At 40.7% G+C, this 15,266-nt stretch overlaps 1 protein-coding gene across 4 annotated transcripts in view; it reads left to right on the top strand.

The window, feature by feature from the left end:
- The window catches only part of spag17 (sperm associated antigen 17), a 239,250-nt gene that overhangs the window by 169,430 nt on the left and 54,554 nt on the right, over window positions 1-15,266 (top strand). For all 4 annotated transcript variants that reach the window (XM_048541477.2, XM_048541476.2, XM_048541475.2 and 1 more), the window contains 4 exons: window positions 2,036-2,169; window positions 6,292-6,465; window positions 9,407-9,520; window positions 14,787-14,838. In XM_048541477.2, the coding sequence (XP_048397434.2) occupies window positions 2,036-2,169; window positions 6,292-6,465; window positions 9,407-9,520; window positions 14,787-14,838 (474 nt within the window). The remainder of the gene's footprint in view (window positions 1-2,035; window positions 2,170-6,291; window positions 6,466-9,406; window positions 9,521-14,786; window positions 14,839-15,266) is intronic.

Below are 15,266 nucleotides of genomic sequence, written 5' to 3'. Positions count from 1 at the left end.
TTTTCGAGAGGTGCTATGATAATCATGATATACTGGCAGATGCCAATACCCATAGATGAGGAAAGTGTGCATCTGACATCTGTGGATCATAAGCTGGGCTCTAGTGTGCTCATAGCCAACATGGATATTGTTCTTAGCAAAAATAGCTGAATAACTGAGCTGAATCCACTTGGTATCCAGTCTTGTTTTCCTAGTATCTAGCTTGGTGATTCTGGTAGAATGAGAGGCTAAATATTAAAGAGGTTTATTTTACCATTAACAGGCATCCTCATCAATTAGCATCCCAGCACTGCTGAGCAAGAATCTTACAATACCACTTGTAAAAAGTGTAAAAGATAGAACAAGATGATCTTGACACTGAGATGGGCCTCACTGGACTACTCATCCATTTCTGCCATACATCTTGCCCATGACCCCCTCTGTCCTGAAGCTCTGAAGTATTCACCTTACCAGAGGTGTAGTTTAGGTGGATTGGCCATGCTAAATTGCCCACAGTGTCCAGGGAAGTGTAAGTTATGTGGATTAGCCGAGTCTGATGCTCTTTGCAGAGTCGGTGTGAACTTGTTGGGCTGAATGGCTTGTTTGATACTGTAGGGATTCTAATATGGGAACATTGGAGCAGGATAAAGGGAATTCAGCTCCTTGAGTCTGCTCAAATATTCTACATCATGGTTGATCAGCTATCTCAACAACATTCTCCCACAATATCTTGGCTTAGGTAAGGAGACCAAAACCGTGAACTGTAATCCAGGTGTGGTCTCACCGTGCCCTATATAATTGGTGTATTGGTGTAAGATTTCTTTACTTATGTGCTCCAATGAAGGCTAATTTACCATTTGTTTATTGGGATTCCTACACAAGGACATCAGGATTCCTCCGAATCTCAACATTTTTCAAACTCAAACCATTTCAAAATATTCTATTTTACTATGCTTCAAACAAAGATGGACAAATTCACATTTCCCTACATTATTTTTCACCTGGTATGCTCTTGCCAAATTACTTCAGTCTGTTTTTCTTTGCAACCTATTTTCATCATCTGCACAGCTTTCTTCTCCACCTACCTTTATATCATCAGCAAATGTAGAAGCAATACACTTGGAATAAATATTTGAAATCACCATACTTTCTAACTATAAATTGGAAATGCTGGGAAAATATAATGTTAAAAATAAAAGTAATTATTTATAATGTGGCATGAAACAGAATTTGAATCTAATGTGTAGTTTTCATGCTAAAAAGGAGGAACAGCGGGATCTTGGTGTTCAAGTGCATAGCTCCCTCAAAGTTGCCACCCAGGTGGATAAGGTTGTTAAGAAAGCATATGGTGTTTTGGCTTTCATTAACAGGGGGATCGAGTTTAAGAGCCGCGAGGTTATCCTGCAGCTCTACAAAACACTGGTGAGACCACACTTGGAATATTGTGTCCAGTTCTGGTCGCCCTATTATAGGAAAGATGTGGAGGCATTGGAGAGGGTGCAAATGCGGTTTACCAGGATGCTGCCTGGACTGGAGGGCTTGTTTTACGAGGAGAGGTTGACTGAGCTCGGACTTTTCTCTCTGGAGAGAAGGAGGAAGAGAGGTGACCTGATCGAGATATACAAGGTAATGAGAGGCATGGATAGAGTCGATAGCCAGAGACTTTTCCCCAGGGCAGGATTGACTGCCATGAGGGGTCATAGTTTTAAGGTGTTAGGAGGAAGGTATAGAGGAGACGTCAGAGGGAGGTTCTTCACCCAGAGAGTTGTGAGCGCATGGAATAGTTTACCAGTGGTAGTCGTGGAAGCGGAGTCATTAGTGACATTTAAGCGACTGCTGGACATGCACATGGACAGCAGTGAATTGAGGGGAATGTAGGTTAGGTTATTTTATTTTTGGATTAGGATTATTCCAGGACACAACATCGTGGGCCGAAGGTCCTGTACTGTGCTGTACTTTTCTATGTTCTATGTTCTAAAACATTTAAAAACACATTGCTTCAATGGAAATATTTTAATGCGTTTTTTTGAGATGTTTCAATCTTTACTCCAAACAGCTGTCCTGGGTATCACATTTCTCCAGCCATCCACTGAAGACATTGGATCACGCTGGTTAATTAAAAAGGACATAGACAACATTATCCCCCACAACCTTCGATCAAGACAATGGGACACATTTCCTCAAATAGAGGTAACTCTGGACATTTAAAGGAATATATTAGTTACAGGAGAGGATTGGGTTCTCATTTGTCATTTTTATTCAGGATTCCTAATTCTAGAGTTATTACTACTTAAGTTTTTGAGAATCTTCAAGAACCAAATCTTGCATTGATAGGTTTATTTTTAGCAATGTACTGTGAATGACACAAAATTCATGGGCTGTGATTGTTTTTAAATATATTTTTCAGTTAACACAGTTGTAATCTCTACATATGGAACAATTGTGAATAATCAATGTATTGACAATTGGATAAGTTAAGATTTAACTTCTGTTCTCCCAGGCGTTTATTTTTGGATAAGAACATTGCAATAGTTCCGTTTATGTCGATCTTTTGTTGTGCGAGTGCTATTCGTTCAATTCCTGTCTTTGCTAAATTAGCAGAACTCAGCTGTTGCCATCACATACTTATTTAGCATAGGAGATCTCATAATTCAATTATGACAAGAGACTCTGGCTGAAAATGTGTATATATCACTGTGTTGGTGCAGAAAAAATCAAACTAGCCCATTGTGTGCCACACAGAATATTAATTTGTAAGCTAAAAGAAAGAACTACAGATGTCGGAGATCTGAAACTAAGGCAGAAATTTCTGAGAAACTCTAGCAGACAGTTCAGGCGGTGCACTCGCAGCCCATGATGCCACAATGCCTCCCATTGATGCTGCAGCTAAGTGCCTGCATCAAAGAATAGGACCAGTTAAATAAATGCCTTCAATGTTTTAGATCAATCCAAATCCTGGGATTATGATTTACTCACTGACCCACTATTAAAACTTGTCTGCCATATTCCTAACCCATCACTGCCACCTTCCACTATGCTTCCTCACTGTTCACCATACCCAGGAATAAGGGAACAAGGCAGTGAGTTCCATCAGAGGATGGAGAGGGTTTCTCGGGAATCAGTGGCAAAATGTGCGTACAAGTGGATGAAGACAACACCAGCTTTCAGTTCTGACACACACAAATGACATAAGCTGTATCAGACATAATGTTCCAATGCGGTGACAGGACAAATAACAAAATTTGTAATTTCATCAGTATATGTTGAGCCATTTTTTTTAAGGAACAAACACACTTCATAGAATTATAGAATCCCCACAATGTGGAAACAGGCCAATTGACCCAACAAGTCCACACCTCCCCTGAAGACTATCCCACCCGACTTTCCCTGTAACCTTGCATTTCCTATGGCTAATACACTTAATTTACACACCCCTGGACACTACAGGAAATTTAGCACGGCTAAGCCACCCAACTTGCATATCTTTGGAGTGAGGGGAAACCAGAGCACCCAGAGGAAACCCACGCAGACACAGGGAGAATGTGCAAACTCCACACAGACAGTTGGCCAAGGGCAGAGTTGAACCCGGGTCCCTGGTGCTGTGAGGCAGCAGCGCTAACCACTGAGCTGCCATTCTACAAAAGACACTACCTTGAACTAGCTTCTAATTTGCCTTATGGAGTCACATTCTACTTCATGGAGACATAAAGTCTACAGAGACCCCAGTAGGGACACTGGAATTTCTATAGATATGAACAGCTCCTCCCTATCTTATCAATCAAGAATACATCATGCAGGAGTTAATGCCTAGAAATCCGAGATAACAAAGTGTGAAGCTAGATGAACACAGCAGGCCAAGCAGTAATTTGGGAGCACAAAAGCTAACGTTTCGGGTCTAGACCCTTCATCAGAGGGGGACGGGGAGAGGTTCTGGAATAAATAGGGAGAGAGGGGGAGGCGGACCGAAGATGGATAGATGAGAAGATAGGTGGAGAGGAGAGTATAGGTGGGGAGGTAGGGAGGGGATAGGTCAGTCCAGGGAAGACGGACAGGTCAAGGAGGCGGGATGAGGTTCATAGGTAGGAAATGGAGGTGTGGCTTGAGGTGGGACGAGGGGATAGGTGAGAGGAAGAACAGGTTAGACAGGCGGGGACGAACTGGGCTGGTTTTGGGATGCGGTAGGGGAAGGGGAGATTTTGAAGCTGGTGAAGTCCACATTGATACCATTGGGCTGCAGGGTTCCCAAGCGGAATATGAGTTGTTGTTCCTGCAACCTTTGGGCGGCATCATTGTGGCACTGCAGGAGGCCCATGATGAACATGTCGTCTAAGGAATGGGAGGGGGAGTTAAAATGGTTCACGACTGGGAGGTGCAGTTGTTTATTGCGAACCGAGCAGAGATGTTCTGCAAAGCAGTCCCCGAGCATCCGCTTGGTTTCCCCAATGTAGAGGAAGCCACGCCATGTACAGCGGATGCAGTAAACCACATTGGCAGATGTGCACGTTAACATCTGCTTGATATGAAAAGTCATCTTGGGGCCTGGGCTGGGGGTGGGAGGAGGCGTGGGGGCAAGTGTAGCACTTCCTGTGGTTGCAGGGGAAGGTGCCGGGTGTGGTGGTGTTGGAAGAGAGTGTGGAGCGGACCAGGGAGTCACGGAGAGAGTGGTCTGTCCGGAAGGCAGACAAGGGTGGGGATGGAAAATTGTCTTGGGTGGTGGGGCCGGATTGTAGATGGCGGAAGTGTCGGAGGATGATGCGTTGTATCCGGAGTTTGGTGGGGTGGTATGTGATGACTAACCCTGCAGCCCAATGGTATCAATGTGGTTTTCACAAGCTTCAAAATTTCCCCTTCCCCCACTGAATCCCAAAACCAGTCCAGCTTGTCCCCTCCCCCCACTGCATCCCAAAACCAGCCCAGCTAGTCCCCACCTCCCTAACCTGTTCTTCCTCTCTCCTATCCCCTCGTCCCACCTCAAGCCGCACCTCCATTTCCTACCTACTAACCTCATCCCACCTCCTTGACCTGTCCGTCTTCCCTGGACTGACCTATCCCCTCCCTACCTCCCCACCTATACTCTCCTCTCCACCTATCTTCTTTTCTCTCCATCTTCGGTCCGCCTCCCCCTCTCTCCCTATTTATTTCAGAATCCTCTCCCATCCCCCTCTCTGATGAAGGGCCGAGGCCCGAAACGTCAGCTTTTGTGCTCCTGAGATGCTGCTTGGCCTGTTGTGTTCATCCAGCTCCATACTTAGTTATCTTGGCTTCTCAAGCATCTGCAGTTTGCATTATCCCTGCCTAACCTATGTCTTTGAAACTTCAAACAGAGAAGTATATACTAAATTGGCAATCAGCATCCTTTTAAAATTCAAAACCTCTGCAACAACCAAACAGGGAATGGAAAAAGAAGGAAAACCATTCCATCCCGCTTCTCACTTGGCCATAACATTTTTGTAATCATATAACTGACCAATGTTCATTGCTATGATTTATGCATGATCACTGGCTTCTTGGTAAGATGATCTTTGGATGACAGCATCTATGAAACTACACCACTAGGAACAATTCCTAGTAACTCATGTTCAGGAAAACTAGTTCCATACATTTGATTGATCTGGGCGGGGTAGGATGGAGGTCCAGCCACTTTTAACAATCAAGCCTCATTAACACACCCCTTGCTGACTTCCTCATTGAGGAAGTTGGAAAGTTAATGAAAAGCAGTAACCACACTATTAAAACTGGGTGGCTTAGAGGTCTCTCCTGGGAGCTATGAATTAACAATTGCTAGCCCAAGGGCAAGCACATCAGGAGATCACCAAGGGAGTCATGTTTGAGGAAGGCAGGAAAACCTTGACCGCTGACCAATTTGTCTGCTTCTCCTGGCTCACATGGAAACCATCTTTTTTAAAGAAAATCTCTGCACTCCAGCATTGAGACTTGAAATCAAAACCAGAATTTAAAATTACAGTCTGCTGCGTTGAAATGGAGAAATCCGCAGACCCATTTTAATTGCTGTCACCCCTCCACAGCTTCTGGCAAAGCGGACAGTTCAAATTAACCACAATATTTTCTACAGGGGTAGAAAAATACTGAGGGTAAAGAAAAATTCTAACCTGTAGAATGTAGAAGGTAATGTGGATTTTCCCGAAGAGAATATTTGAACATTTCGAAATTGCAGTAAGAATTTTTAATCTAAATGTAGCATTATTGTTTGTATCAATTTGAATGTGGAAGCTATAGATGTAGGAAGCATTTTTTGACTGATTCTCGTCTGACAGAAGAAGACTGACTTCCTTTTTTTATTTCTGTTTTCAGTGCAAGATCCCAGGACCACCTGTTGGCATGCACCGTTTCACTCTGCAAACTGAGCATGTCGACACTTCATCTCCTCCAGTCTTAAAGTGTCCCTCTGTTCTAGAAGTCCGTCAGCTCTTTCAATATGAGCCCATAAACCCAGAAATACGGCAAAGATTGCAGAATTGTCTTAAGGTTTTTCATTCAAATTTCTTTTGAGGTGACAGAAGCTTTATGCAGAATAAAGTACAACAAAATTCGCTTGATCATTTGAGCTATACAGTGCAAAAGAGGCCCTTCAACCCATTGAATCTGCACCAACAAAATCTACATCAGATCCACTTTCCAACATTCAACCCATTGCATCGAATTTTATGACATTTCAAGTGCAAAATAAATACTGCTTTTTAAAGGTTGTGAAGTTTCCCACCTCAACTAACCACCCAGAAACCTCTCAAACCAGGATGCTTCTCCAGCAGTATTTTTGGTCCCATCCTGGCCCCACCCTAATATATTGCAGATTTTGGGGATGATTTAACACCATAAATTCAGAGCCGTAATAAGGAAATGGGGGTCTAGGAGGATGGTTTTCATGCAGAATGTCAGTTGTTCATCGAAATTCCACCAGAAATAGTGATGGAAACAGAAACCATTAAAACTTTTAAAAGAGAAAGTGATAAATATTTGTGAAAGGAAAGCTTAAAAGTGTATTTTTCTTTATTCATTCATGGGATGGAGGCATCTCTGGCTAGGCAGCATTTATTGTCTATCCCTAATTGACCAGAGGGCAGTTGAGAGTCAACCACATTGCTGTGGGTCTGGAGTCACGTATAGGGCAGATGAAGTAAGAATGGCAGTTTCCTTCCCTAAAGGACATGAGTGAACCAGATGGTCCTTTTTTTTTCAACAATCGACAATGGATTCATTCTCCTTATTAGATTCTTAATTCCAGATGTTTTTTAGATTGAATTCAAGTTCCACCATCTACCACAGTGGGATTTACACCTGGGAACCCACAACGTTACCTGAGTCTCTGAATTAAGGGTCCCAGTGGCGATAGTACCACTAGATGTTCGCCTCCTTGTTAGAAGGCACAAGGTAATAGGACTAAAGGTAGAAATCTTCTTCAGAGAACTTCCATATGGATGTGAGTTTACTCGCTAAGCTGGAAGGTTAGTTTTCAGACGTTTCATCACCATTCTAGGTAACATCATCAGTGAGCCTCCGACGAAGTGCTGGTGTTATGTCCCGCTTTCTATTTATATATATATTCTATTTATAAATAGAAAGCGGGACATAACACCAGCACTTCGTCGGAGGCTCACTGATGATGTATATAAATAGAAAGCGGGACATAACACCAGCACTTCGTCGGAGGCTCACTGATGATGTTACCTAGAATGGTGATGAAACATCTGAAAACTAACCTTCCAGCCCAGCGAGCAAACTCACATCCAGAACCTCAACCTGAGCTACAAATCTTCTCAAAACTCACTAACTTCCATATGATCACAAATTTCATGCTGTAAAATTCCGTAATTCTGTGACTGAGCTGAATTATTTAGGACCTGATTTGGCTAGCATTGCAGGTGCAACAATTAATGTAGAAGGCAAATGAAATATCGGCCTTTATTACGACGAGACTGTATAGAAGTTGGTAAGTCTCATTCCAACTATACAGAACATTGTTGAGGCCATTCTTGAGTATTGTGTATAGTTTTGGCCTCCTCCTTTAAGAGAAGGAGCACTAGGTTGATTCCTGGGATTAAGAGATTACCTAATGATGATAGGTGGAGCAGGTTAATGTAGATGTGGAGAAAATAGGAGCCTAAGTACTTTGTGCCTGCCCCACCATTGAATATGATCATGGCTGACCATCCAACCTAGTTCCCACTTTCTCCCCATACTCTTTGATCCTTTAGCCCCAAAAACTACATTTAACTCTTTCTGGAAAACGAGCAATATTTCAGCGTCAGTCATCTTCTGTGACAGAGAATTCCACATGCTTACATTCCCTGGGTGAAGGAATTTCTCCTGATCTCAGTTCAAAATAGGCTGCTTGATTCCTTAGACTGTGAGCCGTGGTTCTGCACTCCTAGTCATTGGGAACATTCTTCCTGCATTTGCTTGTTTAGTTTGGCGTACGCTTACTGGGGTTTAGAAGAATTGGAGCTGAAATATAAGGTTTGAGGCTTCTTGACAGGGTAAGTGCTGAAAATATATTTCTCATTGTAGCAGAATTGGACTAAGTGATACAGTTGTAAAATAAGGGGTCTACCATTTAAGATGAAGATATGAGGAGGAATTTCTTCTCTAGGAGCAGAGTTAATGCGTGGAACTCACTACCCAAAAGATGTTCGAAAGTGGAGGCTGGGTTATTGAATGTAATCACAGACAAATTGAGCAGATTTTGATGTACATGGTAGATGACAATTATGGATAAATGCAGGTAAGGTTAGTTAATGCCATAATTAGATCATTGTTGATCTTGTTGAGTGGGAAAGCACTCATAAGAGACCAAATGAACCACTCCTACTTGTTTTTATGAGAAAGACTACACTAATTCAGGGACAAATGTGATACCAATATGTGCGCTCCATCAATAATCTCATGTGGATTCGGGAGCTTTACTATCCAGAAGAGTTATCAGGCTTGAACTTGTACACTCTTCTCATGTCTAGGGTACTTTATTTAGCTGTTCACTTTAAACTTCCATCCTTAGATGAATGTGCTGATGCCCTGCAAATTGACTAATAATAACTCCATTGACTCACTGAAATAACCATGAGGCAAAAAACTTTGAAGGCAGTGTTCACCTTGACTGCAGCTTTTTTGAATCACCTCAATGTTGAACCAAGGCCGTCAAAAGTTTTGGGCTCAATAAATCCAGTAAAGGGTTAAGGGTTCATAAAAGTCCTGCTTCACCTTCTTTTGTTCGTTAAGTAAGTCAAGTGTAAAGGAACCCTGCATAGTGTTTCCCCTCTGCTGATGTGGTTCCACAAGCTTGTGAGAATCATATGATTTTAAATTTAGAATTTGGTCTTAGTCTGATGCATTGAATCACATAGAACAAAAAATCATACCAAGACAAACAAGACATTTTCTGATGTTCACAGCTATATTTGTTTAATTGTAGAAGTACATCGAACGCAGTCTACAAAAGGAAGAAGAACAAAATGAAATGGCACTTAAAGAGCCACGGAAAGAAGAAGAGCTTCAGCACGCTGCTGATCTGCTCAAACTAGTTCTGGTAAGAAGCCTCTTTTGTAGATCACCGTGCTATTTGACTGGTTCATCCAACTGGAATTTGATCCGATGATATGAGGCAGTTTGGAGAAGAAGCCCATCACTAACATTCCCTGTTTATGTATGATGCCCCTCACTTCCATGTGAGACTGTGTATCTCGTCACAATATCAATTTCATAATTGACATTGATCTAGTACATTGCCTCACAGACGCCAAAATAGTCAGTCAGAAATATATGTAACTTCTAATTGACAGAAAAGCATAGTAAGCTAGGCATCACTGATAATGCAGGTCTAATTATTAACCAAGTGACACTTAGTACAAAAAAACTTTATAAAGGCAAAAACTGCACGTTTTTGGTTAAATAATCATGGTAAGCATATGAATCATGAAGTAAAATATACAAAAACGTAGTAATAACGGCCAAGAAAGAACCTATTTGTCAATTCAGTCCATCTCACACAATTGTGATAGTTTATTCATCATAATGTAATATTCCGTAAACAAAAGACAGGCGAGAAAAGCAGACAGGAGAATAAAATCTGAAAAATTCCTCTTTAACCCCCTCAAGAAAACAGCAGTGGTGTGGTTGATTGCACTGTCCCTCATGTACGTTGCAGAGTATTTCTATCTTATACAAGACAGCTAGAAACAGCCAGAAACAATCTTAGTTCTTGTTTAGAGGAATTAACACTTACAGGGTAAACTAGCAGGCAATTTCTCAGTATTATTTGAGATAGAGTTATTTACCATGCAACAAGTTCTGCCCTAAAATAATTTGTGATCATGTTTTTCTAACCTGTTTAGTTGAAATAGCTGATTACATAAATAAAATCTAATTAACCTGTAGGTGGGGCATGTTGATCCAAAATTGAGGATGTTGTATATCAGTTATAGATAGCAATACTGATGATTACCAGCAACAAACGGAAAATTCTAATCTACTTGTAAAGACAATTTGACCATTGGTATCAGGAAGATAAATATCACAGTCCAGGTTATTACCATAATACCATCTGTAAGCATTCAGAAAGTAACACTGGAAGTTGTGAACGTTTCATGCACCTAGTCTCCATTAATGTATCATGGATCATAAAAGCTGCATCTGTTATGCCTAACCTAAATAACTGCATATGATGCAGCAATAATGTGAACGAGAACATCAGACAGGACCAAGACTGCATCCTCTGTGCACTTCTTTACTGTGATAAGACCTAGGCAGGAGAAAAGACTGAATGGATTTCCACCTCTGGTGCTTCAGATGCATTCTTTACATTACTAAACTAATGATATACATGCTGACTTGGTCAAATTAGGCAGTTGGATTACAGCCATATACCCAGAGACCTTCTGTTCAATATTCATCACAGTCCTGACGGCATTCACACCTCTATTACAAGGACCCTGCAACTGAAATATGAAGATGATGACATAATCCAGAAGACAGTCTATGTGAATTTGAAGAGACTCAGTTATAATTTATTGCTTCTTATTAATTGGGTTTATAATAATGGGACTTGTCTTTATTTAAACAGCATTCCACTAGAATTTAGACCAGTTAGGAAGTAGTTAGTAGTTTTGGTGGAATTATCGGGTCATTAGTAATTTTGTTCCTTTGCTCATTGTTGAGTTAAATAAATAGTTTCTTGGTACAATTTTGTTAGGATACAATTATGTAATGGTGACTTTTCTTATAAGGTAGACATAATTTGAATGAGCTGTGATAACAAAGTGTGTAGCTGGATGAACAGAGCAGGCCAAGCAGCATCTCATAATGAAGGGTCGAGGCCCGAAACATCAGCTTTTGTGCTCCTGAGATGCTGCTTGGCCTGCTGTGCTCATCCAGCTACGCACTTTGTTATCTTGAATTCTTTAGCATCTGTAGTTCCCATTATCTCTGATTTGAATGAGCTGTGTTGGGACTTGAAATCATAGAATCCCTACAGTGCAGAAAGAGGCCATTCAGCCCATTGAGTCTGCACTGACCTTCAAAAGAGCATGTCTCCCCTTGCCACCCCGTACCCTCATGTCCGCCATGGTTAATCCACCTAGCTTGCACATCCCTGGTGACTACAGGGCACTTTAGCATGGCCTATCCACCTAACTTGCACATCTTTGAACTGAGAGAGGAAAGCAGAAAATTTGGTGGAAACCCACATGGATACAGGTAGAACATGCAAACTCTACATGCTCAATCATGCAAGGCTGGAATCAAATCCTGGTCCACTGTGAGGCAGTGGTGCTAACCACTGTTCTGCCCACTTCCTTTCTCTATGTTTCTTTCTATTGATTACGTGGCAAGCAATCCCTGGCCAGTCTATCATATACGTGGACATGTTTAGTCCTTCACTCCTTTAACTTTTCTTTTGTTGAATATATATTTTGTTATTCATGTTGTTACAACAGGGAATGGCCAAACACCTCTGATAAATAAGCTAAAACACAAACCCCAATCTGTTATGACAGTAGTAGATGTTCTTCTATAATAGTTACCCCATAAATACCCAGATAAGCTCATCTTTCCCCTCATAATCTATTAAAAGAGTGGTTAAAAGAAAGAAAATCCCTGATCTCCAAGTACCAAGAAACTATTTATTTAACTCAACAATGAGTAAAGGAACAAAATTACTAATGAACTGATAATTCCACCAAAACTACTAACTACTTCCTAACTGGTCTAAATTCTAGTGGAATGCTGTTTAAATAAAGACAAGTCCCATTATTATTAACCCAACTAATAAGAAGCAATAAATTATAACTGAATCTCTTCAAATTCGCACAGACTGTCTTCTGGACTATTCTGTTGTGTCTGCTCTCTTCATAAACACCTTTCTTCCATTAATTCTGCTGCCAGGAATGTTTTAGCTCTATAATTTCCTCAATATGGACTTTGAGCTAAAATACTGTGGTACCTTTGATTAATTAGATGGGCTTTCTCTGAGAGCTGAATGGTGCTAACTTTGGCATGTGGCAGATGGCTCTCTCTTTTAGATGGCATTTGGTTCTCCCCGATTTTTTTTCAAATGCCCACTTCTTATATTCCCATAATGACATAATCAAATTCTTATAATATGATAGGTTTCAGGTTGTCAACACCATGATATCTAAATTCAATTAGCTTTGAATCGCTGAGTTTGGTTTTAAATTAATACACCACATTCAAACTTCTTGTCGCAAACATCAAAACAAGATTGCTGTTTTGCCTGCCACCAGTAAGGCTTCTTTTTTGATACACTTGTTTCATTTTTTAAGGCTCTCTGTACTGGCGACTTCAGGTGCTGCTCACAGACATACATTTATTTTTAAATTTCTAAGTACAGACAAAGCACAAATCTCTTAAAGGAACCACACATTTTAGCTGCATGCCTTCCACTTCACAGTTACTGTACCCAACTTCAGAGCAATGTGGACCATCATTTCTATTACTATTACTGTCATACTGATTCAAATTTTTTGATTCTTGATTGATATCTTGATTCCAATTTTAATCTCCTTGTTTAGTCTCTTCTCACTTACATTCATGATTCTTTTGATGCTTTTCATCAACCCCACAATTTCCAGTTTTCTGATCCAAGCCACATCCTATTCACCATGGACGTACAATCCTTCCACATATCGATTCCCCATTAGGCGAGGCTAAAGACTCACTACTTCTTCCTTGAATAGAGATTTGCACGGGCCCCATCCAGTGCACTGTCTTTTCCCTGGCTGAGCTGGTTCTTATTTTGAATAACATTCCTTTAACCCATCCCACTGGGTCCCAGCTATGCCTGTCGGTTTGTGGGGTATGTTTGATATTCCCAGTTCTATTCCTACTTGGACTGATACCCATGACTGTTTCTCTAATACATTGATGATGTCATCAATGCTTCTTCCTGCTTTTGTCTGGTGTTAGAAAAGTTTGCTTCCAATTTTCATTTTGTCTCATCTTTACCTGGTCCATCTCTGCCTGTTCTCTTGCTCTCCTTGACTTCACTGTTTACGTTATTGCGTCTAGCATGCCCACCAATATACTGACTCACACAGTTACTTTGACTACACTTCCTCACGCCTTGCTTCCTGCATATTACTATTCCATTCTCCCAGTCGCATCTGTTCCAATGATGACACCTTATGTCTGAGTGCATCCAACATGTGTTCCTTTTTCCTCAAACCAGGAGTCCCACCCACTATAGTTCATGAGGACCTCATGTCTAACCCATCTCTTGGGCCCCTGCACTTTCCCCTTCTTCTCCTTCTCAGAACAATGATAGGAATCCCCTATCCTCACTTTCTACCACACCAGTCTTGCATTCAATGGATCATATTCCACCATGATACCGCCATTAAACACATTTTCCTTTCTCACCCACTGTTGGCATTCAACATAGACTGTGCTCTCTTCTATCACTTTGTTAATGTCCCGTAGCACCTATGTGTGCAATCACAAAGGGTGTAATACTTGCCATTAACCTTCTACCTGTGCCCAAGACTGCCAAAACACTTTCTAGGTGAAGCATTATTTTATTTGCAATTCTTTCAGTCAAGTCTGCTTACTCACAGGTCACAATACAGTCTCCTTTACATTGGCAAGACCAAACACAGACTGGGTGGCCGTTTTGCAGTTCACTTTCGTTCCATAGAAATGACCCTGCCCTTCAAATTGTTTGTTATTTCAATAAACTATTTTTGCTCCCATGATAATATTTCTGTCCTTGTCTTCCATCCAAGCACAGCGCAAGCTAGACGAGCAACACTTAATTTTCTCTTTAGGCACTTTACCACCTTCAAAACTCAAAATTGAGTTCTACAGCTCTGTGTCTGACCTCTGTATGCCATTTTTACTCCACCCTCACACTCTCCTGGCTGTGTCTTATTTGTGTCTTGTTGGCATTGCTCTTTGCAGAGTTAGCCTTTTTTTAAACATTTCGCATCTAACATTAACACCTAATTTATATATCTATTTCTCCATTGCACCCATTATCACTACCATATTCTTTTTCCCTGGGCATCCTCATAATCTGTTTAATTTTCTCCTCTTTCTACTCTGTATACGCTATAATGCCACTACATTCCAACTACTCTCTGTTCCAAAGAATAACAATACTAGTCTATTACCAAATTCAAGGACAACATAAACAAAAATTGTAAAAGCTCTCTGATGTGTCTATAAATGTGTATTCAGCTATTGTACATTATGGATTTATACTGTAGATTTATTTGCCATTAATTTCTTTTGGAATGTACTTCTAACATTATCACAAAATTACCAACATCATTCCTGTGCAGTCCTTCTCAGATGAAGAAGTGTGTCATACGGAAGAGAAAGAAGCAAACAAAGGTACATTTCCACAAGTTTACAATGCAAATTCATGCCTCTTTTCAAAAATCTTCAGCGTAAACTTTAAAAAAGCTAAACTCTGTGGTAATGCTTCAGTTATTAAAGATAAAGGACAAGATTTTAGATTCTGTGACTGATACAAACATGGGATAACTGGGAACATCCATAAACAATAGCTTTACACTCTAGGATATGTTGGACTCAATGTAACCCCAAATGAACATTTTTAATTTCTAAAAATGTAATATGACAATGGAGAGCCATGAAATAACTACGTTCTGTGTATCTGTCAGTTGTATAAAATTGAATGCAATTTTAAGGGCCAGAATTCATGCTGTGTCCATTTTTGTTGGCACTACACCCACTTTTTCCCCCACAGGTATTTTTCTAGTGAGAAGAATTATCTCCTAAATCTCCTCTTCACATGA

The sequence above is a fragment of the Stegostoma tigrinum genome, chromosome 12 (assembly GCF_030684315.1).
Source record: "Stegostoma tigrinum isolate sSteTig4 chromosome 12, sSteTig4.hap1, whole genome shotgun sequence".
NCBI lineage: Eukaryota > Metazoa > Chordata > Chondrichthyes > Orectolobiformes > Stegostomatidae > Stegostoma > Stegostoma tigrinum.
Note: the sequence above shows the minus strand (reverse complement) of the source record. Positions and strands in the feature narration are given on the sequence as shown.